General features: G+C 45.8%; 1 protein-coding gene across 1 annotated transcript; it reads left to right on the top strand.

Annotated features, from left to right (window-relative positions):
• The first annotated feature begins 8,799 nt into the window (after positions 1-8,799).
• On the top strand, positions 8,800-15,040 carry LOC138367076 (uncharacterized). The gene is made up of 2 exons (XM_069328473.1): positions 8,800-8,996; positions 13,867-15,040. The coding sequence occupies exons 1-2, from the start codon at positions 8,800-8,802 to the stop codon at positions 15,038-15,040; spliced, it is 1,371 nt and encodes a 456-aa protein (XP_069184574.1).
• The last annotated feature ends 3,282 nt before the right edge of the window (positions 15,041-18,322 follow it).

Here is an 18,322-nt window from a genome sequence, read left to right as displayed (position 1 = left end):
TGGGGGCCAAGCTTCACAGTTAGTAAGGCTCAGCAGCCATCATCACCGTACCTGGGGGCCAAGCTTCACAGTTAGTAAGACTCAGCAGCCAGCATCACCGTAGCTAGGGGCCAAGACTCTCAGTTAATGAGGCTTCATTTGAATTGATGAAGAGTGGAACCACTGGATGGAATTATCATTCCACATCTTCTAATGAAATGACTGGTCCATACAACGGGATCACAGATCGAAGCCGCAGTTTAGAAACCCTTGAGCATTAGCAACCTGTGTGCAGGTGAAATACGTCCTGCTGGTTCAGTAGAGTTTGTAACAGACTTACCTACAATCTGCTAAGTGACGAATCTCTGAGCCCTGATCAATTGTGTCTAAAATCTGTTAACTGGAATATGGTCTCACACACAACATTATTGTATGAATATCAAGACTCATGAAGAGTCATCAATACTTCTGACCTGCCGGAAAGATGAACCTCCAGTTTCCATATTATTATATATACTCTCGTGTTTTTTAATATCTCCTCACAATGCATCTCAAAACTGTGAGTGCAGTCACTCATGGCAGGAGCGTGTATGACTAGCCATTGTTCTGGCATGAGGGGGGGGGGGGGTTCATGGAACTTAAAACTCCAAAAGAGAGCTCTGGTTGTTGCACCAGGCTGTTACTTGAGTACAGGCGGACGACGTCCTCCAACTACTCTCTGCCGGAACAGACAACCATCCTCGGCAGCCACACTCCTGCTACCGTCGGTCGACCAGTAGTGGACACTGGAGTGCTTGAAATTTACTCAGATCCCCCTGTACGCCTCTTGATCCTGGACAGGGCTTCAGCATCACATACTTAGGAGTTCGGCTCCAACACTGGCCTCGTTGCTTGCGTACACACCCTATTTGAGCCGCCACGACTCCCCACTCTCCTTGTTTGAAATGATCTCCTAAATTCCCCTTTTGGGAATTAAATTTTTTTGCCACCCTGTCCGCAGCCATAATCTTTTCTCTCTCTATCTCTCACTCTCTCCTGCTTTCTGGGAAGCCTCACCAGGACTCGAGCAAAACCCAGCTAACAATACACATTTAATAAACGAAAAAGACCTACAATACATGATAGGTCCTAAAATGGAATATCATACAACACTCTAAGCTGCTACAACCCGGTAACAATCCAATAATATATCCTGGCTTCACCAACTGTCCATATCAAGTGGCTGCTCATCTCTTGGCTTACCACTTACTACTCCCTCACTAAATGGGGGTGAAATCTTGTCATTACACTATTATACACTCAGCTCTAAAAAATATATAAACTGAGAAGTATATATAGCTATCCAAAAGATGGCTACATTAAACTGACTTCTTATGATCTTACCCAGGACCAACGAGACCACTTATATTTTGGTCTAAATTGTCAATTCATGTCTAAACCAAAGATGCATCAAAAACGCCTGGAAATCGAAATGCTTCTGGACGACATCCATAAGCTAGTAGACAACAAAAAAGACATCACCACTGACACACTTCAGGCTGAACTACAAACAGAAACCGGGAAAAAACGAGGAATATGTTCATCAACAATCTTAACCCCACGACTCAAAGAAGCAGCAAAACAACTAAAAAAGCTGGAAAATGTAGCAGAAAGAAAAGCCGACAAGACAACAGGATATGCGTTGATTCCTACCCAAGAATACACGAATAAAACGACATCCTTAGTGATGACACTAAATTTCAACGAATTACGAGGAACCCTGTGGAAGACCTTGAAACGCAAAGTAAACAAAACTATTACTGCAATCAACACTAAGAAAGGAAGTGTTCATTTCACTAAACTCCAGGGCGACTATGGCTTAGGATATGCTTATGACAATATTAAGACATACAAACCAGGTAACCCACTACGTCCAATAATTAGACAAATACCAACTCCAACCTATCACCTGGCAAAAAGACTTAATGAACTCCTAACTTCCTACACTCCAAGCAAGTATAGTCTACAATCATCAGCAGACTTCCTAGAATTAATCAAAACTACACAGCCCGATGGCATCATTGCTTCCCTGGACGTCGAATCCCTATTTACCACGTCCCAGTCGACACCACCATAGGAATGATACTGGACAGAGTATACAGAGACGAGAGCACCCCCAAATTAGACATACTCGAGCCACATTTGAAGACCCTTCTCGAGGCATGTACAAAGGAAGCTCCTTTCATCAGTCTGCAAGGGGACATGTATCTACAAATAGATGAGTAGCAATGGGCTTCCCCTTAGGAGTTTTATTTGCTAATTTTTATATGGGAACCATCGAAGACAGAGTCTTCAGTAGCAGACATAAACCAACTGTATATTGCCGTTATGTAGATGACATATTCGTCATAGTAAAAGACTCAGGCAAACTAATTGATCTAAAAAGCCATCTAGAGAGAGAGTCAGTACTCCGATTTTCCCATGAAAATAGTGAAAATAACTAAGTCTGCCATTCTTGGATGTACTAATAACAAAAACAGGAACCTCTTTAAGCACCAACGTATATACAAAACCTACCAATATAGGATTATACCTGAATGGTAAGAATGAGTGCCCTCAAAGATACAAAACCAGTGTTCTCAATGCTTATATTCGTCGAGCCCTTACACACTACTCCGAATGGAGCAGTGTAAGTAGAGAGTTTGAAAGAATAACTCAGGTGTTGGTGAACAATGGATATAGCAACACGGAAATAAACACCGCTATAAGAAGACACCTGTACCGATGGTACAATCCGGAACCTAGAACAGAATCCATAACACCTCCAATAAGATTATATCACAAATCAACTATGCACAGTGAACATAAAAAAGAAGAAAAAATAATGAAGGAAATAATTCGTAAAGGAGTAAAATGCACTATTCCTAACCAAATTATAGATCTGATCATAATCTATAAAACAAAGAAGACTACTGACCTCCTAATTAAAAACAGCCCGAAGCCGACGGAAAAGCCTTTACAGCAGTCAAGCGTTGTATGCATGTACACTTGCCCCCACGAAGGATGTAACCTTCAATCTAAGTACAGGCCTATGTGTGGCCTTCTCAGGTGTGACAGTCTCAGGAGTGACATCCTCAGGTGTGACAGTCTAAACTATGTGAAAGTCTAAGGTATGACAGTCTAAGGTGAGACAGTTTAAAGTGTGACAGTCTTAGGTGTGACATCCTCAGGTGTGACAGTCTCTGGTGTGACATCCTCAGGTGTGACAGTCTCAGGTGTGACAGTCTAAGGTGTGACAGTCTCAGGTGTGACAGTCTCAGGTGTGAAAGTCTACGGTGTTACAGTCACAGGAGTGTGACAGTCTAAGGTGTGACAGTTTAAGGTGTATCAGTTTAAGCTGTGACAGTCTCAGGTGTGACAGTCTCTGGTGTGACAGTCAAATTTGTTACAGTCTTATATGTGAAAGTCTAAGGTGTGTCAGTCTAGGGTGTGACAGTCTCAGGTGTGACAGTCTCAGATGTGACAGTCTAAGGTGTGACAATTTAAGGTGTGGCAGTAAAAATTTGTTACAGTCTCAGGTGTGACAATCTTATGTGTGAAAGTCTAAGGTATGACAGTCTATTGTGTGACAGTCACAGGTGTGACAGATTCAGGTGTGACAGTCTAAGGTGTGACAGTTTCAGGTGTGACAGTCTCAGGTGTGACAGTCTCTGGTGTGTTAGAGTCTAAGGTGTGACAGTCTAAGGTGTGACAGCTTAAGGTGTGACAGTTTCAGATGTGTAACAGTCAAAGGTGTGACAGTCTCAGGTGAGACAGTCTCAGGTGTGACAGTTTAAGATGTTACATTCTAAGGTGTGACAAGTCTAGGGTGTGACAATCTAGGGTGGACATGCTAAGGTGTGACGATCGCTGGTGTGACAGTTTAAGGTGTGACAGTTTAAGGTGTGACAGTCTCAGGTGGGACAGCCTCAGGTGTGACAGTCTCAGGTGTGACAGTCTCAGGTGTGACAGTCTCAGGTGTGTGACAGTCTAAGGTGTGACAGTCTAAGTTGTGACAGTCACAGGTGTGACAACACTAGATGTGACAGTCTAAAGTGTTACAGTCTCAGGTGTGACAGACGTAGGTGTGTGACAGTCTAAGGTGTAACAGTCTCAGGTGTGACAGTCTCAGGTGTGTGACAGTCTAAGGTGTGACAGTGTCAGGTGTTACAGTTTAAGATGTTACAATCTAAGGTGTGTGAGCATTAGGTGTGACACCCTCATGTAATACAGTCTAAGGTGTGTCAGTCTTAGGTGTGACAGTCTCAGGTGTGACAGTCTCAGGTGTGACATCTTCAGGTGTGAAAGCCTCAGTTGTGACAGTCTCTTGTGTGACAGGCTAAGGTGTGACAGTCTCTTGTGTGACAGGCTAAGGTGTGACAGTCTCTTGTGTGACAGGCTAAGGTGTGACAGTCTCTTGTGTGACAGGCTAAGGTGTGACAGTCTCTTGTGTGACAGGCTAAGGTGTGACAGTCTAATTTGTTCCAGTCTCGTATGTGACAGTCTCAGGTGTGACAGTCTCTTGTGTGACAGGCTAAGGTGTGACAGTCTAATTTTTTCAAATCTCGTATGTGACAGTCTCAGGTGTGACAGTCTCAGGTGTAACAGCCTCAGGTGTGACAGTCTCTTGTGTGACAGGCTAATGTGTGACAGTCTCTTGTGTGACAGGCTAAGGTGTGACAGTCTCTTGTGTGACAGGCTAATGTGTGACAGTCTCGTATGTGACAGTCTCAGGTGTGACAGTCTCAGGTGTGACAGTCTCAGGTGTAACAGCCTCAGGTGTGACAGTCTAAGGTATGTGACAGTCTAAATTGTGACAGTCTAAGGTGTGAGAGTTAAAGGTGTGACAGTCTAAGATGTGACAATCTCAGGTGTGACAGTTTAAGGTGTTACAGTCTAAGATGTGACAGCCCCAGGTGTGACAGTCTCAGGGGTGACAGTCTCAGGTGTGACAGCCTTAGATGTGACAGTCTCTGGTGTGTGAGTCTAAGGTGTGACAGTCTAAGGTGTGACAGTGTCAGGTGTGACAGTCTAAGGTGTGACAGCCTCAGGTGTGACATTCTTAGGTTTGTGACAGTCTAAAGTGTGACAGTCTAAAGTGTGACAGTCTAAAGTGTGACAGTCTAAGTTTGTGAGAGTTAAAGGTGTGACAGTCTTTGGTGTGACATCCTCAGGTGTGAAAGTCTGCGGTGTTACAGTCAGAGGTGTCAGACAGTTTAAGGTGTGACAGTCTCAGATGTGACAGTCTCAGGTGTGACATTCTAAGGTGTGACAGTCTCAGATGTGACAGTCTCAGGTGTGACAGTCTAAGGTGTGACAGTCTCAGGTGTGACAGTCTCAGATGTGACAGTCTCAGGTGTGACAGTCTAAGGTGTGACAGTCTCAGGTGTGACAGTCTCAGGTGTGACAGTCTCAGGTGTGACAGTCTCAGGTGTGACAGTCTCAGGTGTGACAGTCTCAGGTGTGAAAGTCTAAGGTGTGTGACAGTCTAAGGTGTGACAGTCTAATGTGTGACAGTCTAAGGTGTGACAGTTTAGGCTGTGACAGTCTCAGGTGTGACAGTCTTAGGTGTGACAGTTACAGGTGTGACAGTTTAACGTGTAACAGTCTCAGGTGTGACAGTCTCAGGTGTGATCGCCTCAGGTGGGACAGTCTTTGGTGTGGCAGTCAAATTTGTTACAGTTTCAGGTGTAACAGTCTTATATGTGAAAGTCTAAGGTGTGTCCGTCTAGGGTGTGACAGTCTCAGGTGTGACAGTCTCAGATGTGACAGTCTAAGGTGTGACAGTCTCAGGTGTGACAGTCTCAGGTGTGTGACAGTCTACGGTGTGACTGTCTCAGGTGTGTGACAGTCTAAGGTGTGACAATTTAAGGTGAGGCAGTCAAATTTGTTACAGTCTCAGGTGTGACAGTCTTAGGTGTGAAAGTCTAAGGTATGGCAGTCTAGGGTGTGACAGTCACAGGTGTGACAGATTTAGGTGTGACAGTCTAAGGTGTGACAGTTTCAGGTGTGACAGTCTCAGGTGTGACAGTCTCAGGTGTGACAGTCTCTGGTGTGTTAGATTCTAAGGTGTGACAGTCTAAGGTGTGACAGTTTAAGGTGTGACAGTTTCAGATGTGTGATAGTCAAAGGTGTGACAGTCTAAGGTGTGACAGTCTAAGGTGTGACAGTCTCAGGTGTGACAGTCTCAGGTGTGACAGTCTCAGGTGTGACAGTCTCTGGTGTGTTAGAGTCTAAGGTGTGACAGTCTAAGGTGTGACAGTTTAAGGTGTGACAGTTTCAGATGTGTGATAGTCAAAGGTGTGACAGTCTAAGGTGTGACAGTCAAAGGTGTGACAGTCTCAGGTGTGACAGTCTCATGTGTGACATTTAAAAATGGTACATTTTAAGGTGTGACAAGTCTAAGATGTGACAATCAAGGGTGGACATGCTAAGGTGTGACAGTCTCAGGTGTGACAGTCTCAGGTGTGACAGTCTCAGGTGTGACAGTCTTAGGTGTGACAGTCTTAGGTGTGACAGTCTTAGGTGTGACAGTCTCAGGTGTGAGACAGTCTACGGTGCGACAGTCTCAGGTGTGTGACAGTCTAAGGTGTGACAGTCTAGGGTGTGACTGTTTAAGGTGTGACAGTCTCTTGTGTGACAGCCTTTAGGTGTGACAGTCTCAGGTATGACAGCCTCAGGTCTGACAGTCTCAGGTGTGATAGTTTAAGGTGTGACAGTCTAAGTTGTGACAGTCACAGGTGTGACAGCACTAGGTGTGACAGTCTTAAGTGTTACAGTCTCAGGTGTGACAGACTTAAGGTGTGACAGTCTAAGGTGTGACAGTCTAGAGTGTGACAGTCTAAGGTGTGACAGTTTAAGGTGTGGCAGTCTCAGGTGTGACAGCCCCAAGAGTGTGACAGTCTACGGTGTGACAGTGTCAGGTGTGTGACAGTCTAAGGTGTGACAGTCTAAGGTGTGACAGTCTAAGGTGTGACAGTGTCAGGTTTGACAGTTTAAGGTGTTACAGTCTAAGGTGTGAGCGCATTAGGTGTGACACCCTCATGTGTTACAGTCTAAGGTGTGACAGTCTCAGGTGTGACATCTTCAGGTGTGAGAGCCTCAGGTGTGACTGCCTCAGTTGTGACAGTCTCTTGTGTGACAGGCTAAAGTGTGACAGTCTAATTTGTTCCAGTCTCGTATGTGACAGTCTCAGGTGTGACAGTCTCAGGTGTGACAGCCTCAGGTGTGACAGTCTAAGGTATGTGACAGTCTAAAGTGTGACAGTCTAAGGTGTGACAGTTTAAGGTGTGACAGTCTTAGGTTTGTGACAGTCTCAGGTGTGACAGCCTCAGGTGTGACAGTCTAAGGTATGTGACAGTCTAAAGTGTGACAGTCTAAGGTGTGACAGTTTAAGGTGTGACAGTCTAAGGTTTGTGACAGTCTAAGGTGTGACAATCTAAGGTGTGACAGTTTAAGGGGTGACAGTTTAAGGTGACAGTCTAAGGTGTGACAGTGTAAGGTGTGACAGTCTAGGGTGTGACAGTGTCAAGTGTGACAGTGTCAAGTGTGACAGTCTATGGTGTGACAGTCTCAGGTGTCACAGTCTAAGGTGTGACAGTCTATGGTGTTATAATGGTAGCTGAAATCTACCATTGTAATAGTTCTGAAATCCGCCATTGTAATAACCCTTTCGACCTACTCTCTCTACTCTTTTCCTTCACTCAATACCCTACCTTAACACTGTTACAGTTCAGTGTTATTGTTACTGTTGCAGTGTTACTGGGTTCACTGTTACTGTTACAGTACATTTATTAACAAAATTAACCGGATCTTTTCTTACAATTACTGGATAAGGGTTCCACCATCTAGGTGCAAGTTTCCTACTTTGATTGGCAGGAGCCGCCTCATTAACTCTCAACACAAGACCCCCGACTTTCAACTCAAGAGGTCATACCTTTCTGTCATAATGTTGAGCATAGCGTTCACAAGCTGTCTTGGAAGCCCTAGCTGCAATTCTCCATGCATTTTTCATCTTATTTAGAACTTCTAAGGGGTAATCTTCCCCATATACAATGTTATGTCTGTTTAGCAGACCTGATGGGAAATTACATGAATGACCTGTGAAAAGCAAAAGGGGTTGGGTGTTAATGGACTGATGGATGGCAGTGTTCAGAGCCAGCTGGACATAAGGCAGGTGTTCGTCCCACGAACTGGCATCATGCTCTGCAAGAATTGCAAGCATATCTTTAACTGACCGGTGCGTCCGTTCTGTCATGCCGTTAGCCTGAGGGTGATAAGCCGTAGTGAATGCTGAAGTGGTTTCTATAATTTTACATACTTCTCTAGAAATATTCCCATTAAATTCCTCACCTCGGTCAGAAACTAACACCTTAGAGGGGGCCGAAAACAGTGGTGAACCTATCTAAGAATGCCTTTGCAACAGTTCGAGAATCTTTCTGAGGCAATGCAATCAGTGTGGTGTACCTGGACAGGTGGTCTACCAACACCAATACGTAACGATTTCTTGAATGACTGTGATGCAGATCAATCAGATCAGCCCCCACCCGATCTAAGGGCTCGGAAATTTCTGGGAATACTTGCAATGGAGCTTGTACCGTATATTTTCTCCTCTGTCAGTGACCACAGGACTTAACGAAGTTAATGACCTCTGTTAAAATACCGGGGAAGAAAAAGAGTGACTTGGCTTTCATGTGAGTTTTAAAAAAAACTCGGATAACCTGCAATCTTAGACGCATGTGCGAGTCTCAACGCTGACTTTTTTGGCCAACAAGGGGGGGGGGGGGGGAGAAATATCAGTCCATGTATCAGTCCGACCCTTCCATGTATCAGTCCGACCCTTCCATGTATCAGTCCGACCCTTCCATGTATCAGTCCGACCCTTCCATGTATCAGTCCGACCCTTCCATGTATCAGTCCGACCCTTCCATGTATCAGTCAGACCCTTCCATGTATCAGTCCGACCCTTCCATGTATCAGTCCGACCCTTCCATGTATCAGTCGGACTGATACATGGAAGGGATGGACAAGGGAGGGGAGGCAAGCGAGGGAAGGGGAAGGAGCTATGGTCTGCACATAACATTACAGTGTGACAGTCTAGGGTGTGACAGTCTCAGGTGTGACAGTCTAGGGTGTGACAGTCTCAGGTGTGACAGTCTAGGGTGTGACAGTCTCAGGTGTGACAGTCTAGGGTGTGACAGTCTCAGGTGTGACAGTCTAGGGTGTGACAGTCTCAGGTGTGACAGTCTAGGGTGTGACAGTCTCAGGTGTGACAGTCTAGGGTGTGACAGTCTCAGGTGTGACAGTCTAGGGTGTGACAGTCTCAGGTGTGACAGTCTAGGGTGTGACAGTCAAATTTGTTACAGTTTTATATGTGAAAGTCTAAGGTGTGTCAGTCTAGGGTGTGACAGTCTCAGGTGTGACAGTCTAGGGTGTGACAGTCTCAGGTGTGACAGTCTAGGGTGTGACAGTCTCAGGTGTGACAGTCTAGGGTGTGACAGTCTCAGGTGTGATAGTCTAGGGTGTGACAGTCTCAGGTGTGACAGTCTAAGTTGTGACAGTCTCAGGTGTGACAGTCTAAGGTGTGACAGTCTCAGGTGAGAGTCTATGGTGTGACAGTCCAGGTGTGACAGTTTCAGGTGTGACAGCCTAAGTTGTGACAGTCTAAGGTGTGACAGTCTAAGGTGTAACAGTTTCAGGTATTACAGTCTACGGTGACTGTCTATGGTGTGACAGTCTAGGGTGTGACAGTCTAAGGTGTGAAAGTTAAAGGTGTGACAGTCTCAGGTGTGACAGTCTCAGGTGTGACAGTATCAGGTGTGACAGTCTCAGGTGTGACAGTCTCAGGTGTGACAGTCTCAGGTGTGACAGTATCAGGTGTGACAGTTTCAGGTGTGACAGTCTCAGGTGTAACAGTCTCATGTGTGACAGTCTAAGTTGTGACAGTCTCAGGTGTGACAGTCTCATGTGTGACAGTCTAAGTTGGGACAGTCTAAGGTGTGACAGTCTAATATGTGAAAGTCTAAGGTGTGACAGTCTAAGGTGTGACAGTCTCAGGTGTGACAGTCTAAGTTGTGACAGTCTAAGGTGTGACAGTCTCAGATGTTACAGTCTAAGTTGTGACAGTCTCAGGTGTGACAGTCTCACGTGTTACAGTCTAAGTTGTGACAGTCTCAGGTGTGACAGTCTTAGGTGAGACAGTCTCAGGTGTGACAGTCTCAGGGTGTGATAGTCTCAGGTGTCACAGTCTCAGGTGTTACAGTCTAAGTTGTGACAGTCTCAGGTGTCACAGTCTTAGGTGTCACAGTCTCAGGTGTGACAGTCTCTGGTGTGATAGTATCAGGTGTGATAGTCTCAGGTGTGACAGTCTAAGCTGTGACAGTCTAACGTGTGACAATCTCAGGTGTGACAGTCTCAGGTGAGACAGTCTCAGGTGTGACAGATGTGAGTGACGTGATTCTAACTGTGAGTGTCTTGATTCTGTGGAAAATTTCCACTCATAATAATAGCATAACAGGTGTGTATAACATGGTGTATGAGAGCACATGGACCAGGCATAGCTATTTACAGAACAAGCCAAGCTCTTCCAAGACTGAGAGAGTGTCTGGTCAGCAATATTTCCACCAATTTATGAACACACCGTCCCAGGGAGCCATTGTAATGGTTCCATATCCGGATATGTAATTAAATCTATCAGCTATAAGCATATATTGGTAATACTTCATAATAAATACATGAGCTCGTTAAATAAATGTTTAACCAGATACGTTTGGTTAATGGTTGTATAAATTGATCCTTAAAACAGACAGGGTGACTATTCCCACCTTGGGTTGTATTCCACTAGTTTCGAGACACTGCCGCGATAGTAATCAATACTATATCACATAAATGGCACAGCATGGCAATGGAGAGTAAGTCAGTGTAAACCAATACACAGGGACTCGGCTCCTAGATTCAACCTTCACGACGAGCGGATCTCTGGACACTTCCTCCGCCTGGGAACCGCTGGATCACGTCCAGTTTTCGCGTTTTGGCTTTGATACTGCCGTTTGGCATCCCTATTCAACGGTTCGGTTGTACGACGCCTGGCGCACATATCGCCTTGGGTCATGGGATTGATGATATAATTTTTTTACGTGTCCTGGCTGCTTCTCCCGGCGGGGTGACGGTGTTTGGGGGGGCCGGCTTGGCCGAGAGGTGCCGGGGGTTGGCGGGTCTTGGTGTGTTCCTGGTGTGCCCTCAGTCGTGGTGGGCTGCTGACGTCTGCTTTGCCGGAGGACACTGGATGACTTTCGCCTTTTAGTTGGGGACCGAGGTTTTGGTTTTGCTACCCGGTGATCTCTGTGTGGGGCGGGACCCGTGCTTGTCACTCCTGGGGCTCCCCAGTCATTTGCCTGTCCGCGTAACTTTGCCACGACGCATATTTGATTCCAGTGATTAGCGTCACTCGTTTCGCGATTTGGCTTGGCGTTTCACCTTTCCGGCTTCGCGATTAACCCTCAACAGGCACGCCGGGGCGCATCCGAGCCCACGATCGTCGTCGCCCCTAAATCAACAACAACACCAACGACACACCATGGTTGTATATACTTATTTTACCCGTTTTATAGTTCCGTGGACCTTTGTATGGTGTTTGAACTTTACATAAAAGTGTATAAAAAGCAAGAGAATTTATTTGAAGTGTGTCGGAAAATCCGACACCACATAATAATATCATACATACAGATAATAGCTGTATTGTATAAACAAGTTACCCATAGAAAACGTAACTTGTAGTGGAATTACCGTTTATAGAAAACGGGATATCATCACCACATACTATTATAATTCACCAGCTATTCTGCTGGGAATTGTTCTTAAATACATTAGTCTTTGGACTTTACCATCATAAAACATCTTATATAAATTAACTTAATTATCAATATTAAAGTAGAGTAAATGTGACCCTTCTATCACTTTCTGACATGTGGACAATGTAAGCCAGGCGTCAGAGTGAGGAAGGAGGGGCAGCCATTGTTGTGTCACCTTCGAGACGTGTGGAGCAAATTTGGCTCCTATCATATCTGGACAATGTCGGCCAGGCGTCAATAGTATGGAGTGTTATACGCAGCCATTGTTGAGACTAGACCAGAGGCTCACAGGAGCAAATACGGCTCCTGTTAATTTTACTTGGACGAAGTGTTATGGAAACCAGAAGTGTACCATTATCAACACGCTGTCTACAAATCAAGTTAAGTGTTCTTTCCGAAACCCATTATCTTTCATTTGTGGCCATTAATGTCATTATATACTGTGTCCCGGTTAGAGCACGACATAGCCTCAAACTAAAGGTAATTAAGCCAGGTCTTTATTGTTCCATGTACAGTATTTTCTCTGATATAGCTTGTCATATATAGGTATCTGGCTTCACAGCTAGCGCACTTTTGACAGGTCAAGACGAGGAAGCAAGATTTTGTACACCAGTTACTGGGTGATGGAAGCTACCTCAAAGAGGATAATTTGGTGTCTACACCCTAGTTATACCTGGTGGACTAACCTGCTGTACTATAAGATAAGGAACCTCTTCAATGTATGTATTTAATTCTGTAATTTGATTGGCTGCATATATGTAATATAAACCCCCCCTAATGTGTAGAGGATCGATTTGTGAGATTAAGAGATTATTGCAGAAATACAGTCCACTTATCATTATACAAATTGCTATCGAAGTATATAAATTAACGTAAATATAAATTCATATAAATTAAATAAATATAAATCTCACAGGTCGGTTCCCACAAAGTGATTTAAGTGAGTCTTGCCATAACAGTGTGGCCACACCGACGCCACATCAGCGAGGAGCCTCACTCCCTCACACACAGTACACAATACTCCACCCCATCAAGAAGACACACTATAGTCGTTCACGTTTAGTTTTAGTTGTGTTGAATCCGTAGACACTTATATAGTTGTTTAATATGCACATAAAACTAATTAAAGTGTTCACACACCGTTTAAAGACGATAGGTGCGTGGAATATAAAAAAAACTGTGAGGTGGATTTGTGCTACTGGACCACAGCTGAAGCCAAGAGCCGACGGAGCTCCCAGACGCCATTACAACACTACTTCAACAACGGTAATGAACACCACTACATGATCTGGCCCAACAAGAGGGTTAAGTCTTAGCAAAATAAGACTGCGAGCTCTGTACCTGCACATTTCGAAACAAAATATAGGAGGTTGGTGAAGTTTCTGGGGATTTGGATCCAATATCTTTGTAACACTAACCCCATTTATTGCAGGTGTGGTTTATACCATTGGCTTAGGAACCTTCCGCAGTAAGTAAATTACTTGCCACTTAATTAAAAATATACTAATAGGTTAATCAATATTTCACAAATTAATATTTGATATATTGCAATTGCTTAAAGATAAATTAGAGTATACATTTGCAATAGATAAATTTATAACAATAAAGAATTAAATAACCAATCTTGTCATTGTTTATTATAATTCATATATATGGCAGCAAGATACCAGAATTAAAATGATAGGCTAAAATAATGTATTACCATATCAGTGATAGCTGCATTATACATATTAAATATTTTTCAAGTTGCAAAGTGGTAATTTTCCATCAGCAGGTAAAAATGAAAGCAGCACCATTCCTTCTGGAACACCCTAAATTAAGCCACAGTGGGAACACTGAGAAGAGATACAGTCCACAACCCAAAAAAGAATGCATCAGTTTTCCTACTGGCCACTGGATATGACTACAGTCGCTGTACACAGCTAAGTTTGCTGGGATGTTAGTAGTTAGAACTTATGCTTTAGGGAGTCAACAAATTTAATACCACAGATACTAGTAATGAGTGTATTGATTCTAACAGTGAGTGCCTTGATTCTAACAGTGAGTGCCTTGATTCTAACAGTGAGTGCCTTGATTCTAACAGTGAGTGCCTTGATTCTAACAGTGAGTGCCTTGATTCTAACAGTGAGTGCCTTGATTCTAACAGTGAGTGCCTTGATTCTAACAGTGAGTGCCTTGATTCTAACAGTGAGTGCCTTGATTCTAACAGTGAGTGCCTTGATTCTAACAGTGAGTGCCTTGATTCTAACAGTGAGTGCCTTGATTCTAACAGTGAGTGCCTTGATTCTAACAGTGAGTGTCTTGGTTCTAACAGTGAGTGCCTTGATTCTAACAGTGAGTGCCTTGATTCTAACAGTGAGTGCCTTGATTCTAACAGTGAGTGTCTTGATTCTAACAGTGAGTGTCTTGATTCTAACAGTGAGTGCCTTGATTCTAACAGTGAGTGTCTTGGTTCTAACAGTGAGTGCCTTGATTCTAACAGTGAGTGTCTTGGTTCTAACAGTGAGTGCCTTGATTCTAACAGTGAGTGCCTTGATTCTAACAGTGAGTGTCTTGGTTCTAACAGTGAGTGCCTTGATTCTAACAGTGAGTGTCTTGGTTCTAACAGTGAGTGCCTTGATTCTAACAGTGAGTGCCTTGATTCTAACAGTGAGTGCCTTGATTCTAACAGTGAGTGCCTTGATTCTAACAGTGAGTGTCTTGATTCTAACAGTGAGTGCCTTGATTCTAACAGTGAGTGTCTTGATTCTAACAGTGAGTGCCTTGATTCTAACAGTGAGTGCCTTGATTCTAACAGTGAGTGCCTTGATTCTGACAGTGAGTGCCTTGATTCTAACAGTGAGTGTCTTGATTCTAACAGTGAGTGCCTTGATTCTAACAGTGAGTGCCTTGATTCTAACAGTGAGTGCCTTGATTCTGACAGTGAGTGCCTTGATTCTGACAGTGAGTGCCTTGATTCTGACAGTGAGTGCCTTGATTCTAACAGTGAGTGCCTTGATTCTGACAGTGAGTGCCTTGATTCTAACAGTGAGTGTCTTGATTCTAACAGTGAGTGCCTTGATTCTAACAGTGAGTGCCTTGATTCTGACAGTGAGTGCCTTGATTCTAACAGTGAGTGCCTTGATTCTGACAATGAGTGCCTTGATTCTAACAGTGAGTGTCTTGATTCTAACAGTGAGTGCCTTGATTTGTAATTTTCGACACACTCCCACGAACCTTTGGGGCACAAAGCTAGATAAACGCTGTTCCATGCAATAATATGAGCATTGAGCATTCCTCCATTCAATGCTCATTCCCATGCATGGGAATGAGGTGCCATGTAAGCTTGAACTTCATGTTTGTTGCCTTATCACAACAACACAAAGGTTCAAAGGAACCACGGAAAAGGTTCAAAGGTTTGGCAACAGATTAGAACCCGAACTGAGGGGTATGAGCTACGAGGAGAGAATACGGGAATTAAACCTCATGTCACTGGGAGACAGAAGAGTTAGAGGGGGACATGATCACCACCTACAAGATTCTCAGAGGTATTGATAGGGTAGATAAAGACAGAGTTTTTAACACAAGGGGCACACGCACTAGGGGACACAGGTGGATATTGAGTGCTCAAATGAGCCATAGAGACGTTAGAAAGAATTTTTTCAGTGTCAGAGTAGTAGACTAATGAAATGCATTAGGAAGTGATGTGGGGGAGGCTGACTCCATACACAGCTTCAAGTGTAGATATGATAGAGCCCAGTAGGCTCAGGAACTTGTACATTAGTTGTTTGACCGTTGAGAAGCGGGACCAAAGAGCCAGAGCTTAACCCCCGCAAGCACAACTAGGTAAGGTAAGTACAGACCGATAACATGTGCACATTTCCACATGAATTACCTTGATTCATGTTCAACAATACATGAGGAATATTGGAGATGGGAAATAATATACCGAAGATTCGGAACGGGCTCATTAAATTGTATTAATGAATCGAAACTATTTGTGAAAATATTGAATACATATGTATCATATGTAATTAAACTACAATAAATGATATCATTTGTAAAAGCGACTCTGACGTTATGTGATGTTTGACATGGAGCAAATATTGGAAATCTTCTTAACAGGTGAATTTTTGCCACAAGCACTACTGGTGTGTACTGGTAAGGACAAGCACTACTGGTGTGTACTGGTAAGGACAAGCACTACTGGTGTGTACTGGTAAGGACAAGCACTACTGGTGTGTACTGGTAAGGACAAGCACTACTGGTGTGTACTGGTAAGGACAAGCACTACTGGTGTGTACTGGTAAGGACAAGCACTACTGGTGTGTACTGGTAAGGACAAGCACTACTGGTGTGTACTGGTAAGGACAAGCACTACTGGTGTGTACTGGTAAGGACAAGCACTACTGGTGTGTACTGGTAAGGACAAGCACTACTGGTGTGTACTGGTAAGGACAAGCACTACTGGTGTGTACTGGTAAGGACAAGCACTACTGGTGTGTACTGGTAAGGACAAGCACTACTGGTGTGTACTGGTAAGGACAAGCACTACTGGTGTGTACTGGTAAGGACAAGCACTACTGGTGTGTACTGGTAAGGACAAGCACTACTGGTGTGTACTGGTAAGGACAAGCACTACTGGTGTGTACTGGTAAGGACAAGCACTACTGGTGTGTACTGGTAAGGACAAGCACTACTGGTGTGTACTGGTAAGGACAAGCACTACTGGTGTGTACTGGTAAGGACAAGCACTACTGGTGTGTACTGGTAAGGACAAGCACTACTGGTGTGTACTGGTAAGGACAAGCACTACTGGTGTGTACTGGTAAGGACAAGCACTACTGGTAGCTCTCTGTGCTGCTCAGGACAGTCACACCACCCGATGGTATAGTTGTTGGAGACTACCGCCCGCTGGTGTAGTTGTCGGGGACTACCGCCCGCTGGTGTAGTTGTCGGGGACTACCGCCCGCTGGTGTAGTTGTCGGGGACTACCGCCCGCTGGTGTAGTTGTCGGGGACTACCACCCGCTGGTGTAGTTGTCGGGGACTACCGCCTGCTGGTGTAGTTGTCGGGGACTACCGCCCGCTGGTGTAGTTGTCGGGGACTACCGCCCGCTGGTGTAGTTGTCGGGGACTACCGCCCGCTGGTGTAGTTGTCGGGGACTACCGCCTGCTGGTGTAGTTGTCGGGGACTACCGCCCGCTGGTGTAGTTGTCGGGGACTACCGCCTGCTGGTGTAGTTGTCGGGGACTACCGCCCGCTGGTGTAGTTGTCGGGGACTACCGCCCGCTGGTGTAGTTGTCGGGGACTACCGCCCGCTGGTGTAGTTGTCGAGGACTACCGCCCGCTGGTGTGGTTGTCGGGGACTACCGCCCGCTGGTGTAGTTGTTGGAGACTACCGCCCGCTGGTGTAGTTGTCGGGGACTACCGCCCGCTGGTGTAGTTGTCGAGGACTACCGCCCGCTGGTGTAGTTGTCGGGGACTACCGCCCGCTGGTGTAGTTGTCGGAGACTACCGCCCGCTGGTGTAGTTGTTGGAGACTACCGCCCGCTGGTGTAGTTGTTGGAGACTACCGCCCGCTGGTGTAGTTGTCGGGGACTACCGCCCGCTGGTGTAGTTGTCGGGGACTACCGCCCGCTGGTGTAGTTGTCGAGGACTACCGTCCGCTGGTGTAGTTGTCGGGGACTACCGCCCGCTGGTGTAGTTGTCGGGGACTACCGCCCGCTGGTGTAGTTGTCGGGGACTACCGCCCGCTGGTGTAGTTGTCGGGGACTACCACCCGCTGGTGTAGTTGTCGGGGACTACCGCCCGCTGGTGTAGTTGTCGGGGACTACCGCCCGCTGGTGTAGTTGTCGGGGACTACCGCCCGCTGGTGTAGTTGTCGGGGACTACCGCCCGCTGCTGTAGTTGTCGGGGACTACCGCCCGCTGGTGTAGTTGTCGGGGACTACCGCCCTCTGATGTAGTTGTCGGGGACTACCGCCCGCTGGTGTAGTTGTCGGGGACTACCGCCCGCTGGTGTAGTTGTCGGGGACTACCGCCCGCTGGTGTAGTTGTCGGGGACTACCGCCCGCTGGTGTAGTTGTCGGGGACTACCGCCCGCTGGTGTAGTTGTCGGGGACTACCGCCCGCTGGTGTAGTTGTCGGGGACTACCGCCCGCTGGTGTAGTTGTCGGGGACTACCACCCGCTGGTGTAGTTGTCGGGGACTACCACCCGCTGGTGTAGTTGTCGGGGACTACCACCCGCTGGTGTAGTTGTCGGGGACTACCACCCGCTGGTGTAGTTGTCGGGGACTACCACCCGCTGGTGTAGTTGTCGGGGACTACCACCCGCTGGTGTAGTTGTCGGGGACTACCACCCGCTGGTGTAGTTGTCGGGGACTACCACCCGCTGGTGTAGTTGTCGGGGACTACCACCCGCTGGTGTAGTTGTCGGGGACTACCACCCGCTGGTGTAGTTGTCGGGGACTACCACCCGCTGGTGTAGTTGTCGGG

The sequence above is a fragment of the Procambarus clarkii genome, chromosome 21 (genome assembly GCF_040958095.1).
Source record: "Procambarus clarkii isolate CNS0578487 chromosome 21, FALCON_Pclarkii_2.0, whole genome shotgun sequence".
In the NCBI taxonomy this organism is placed as follows: Eukaryota; Metazoa; Arthropoda; class Malacostraca; order Decapoda; family Cambaridae; genus Procambarus; species Procambarus clarkii.
The sequence above is the reverse complement of the archived record's forward strand: the minus strand, read 5'-3'. Positions and strand labels throughout refer to the sequence as shown.

Excerpts from the sequence above, each read along its gene's own strand:
- LOC138367076 (XM_069328473.1), top strand. The coding sequence starts at position 8,800 with ATGTATCAGTCCGACCCTTCCATGTATCAGTCCGACCCTTCCATGTAT. Across the intron at positions 8,997-13,866 it reads TCCGACCCTTCCATGTATCA|TGAGTGCCTTGATTCTAACA; the intron begins GTCGGACTGATA and ends TGATTCTAACAG.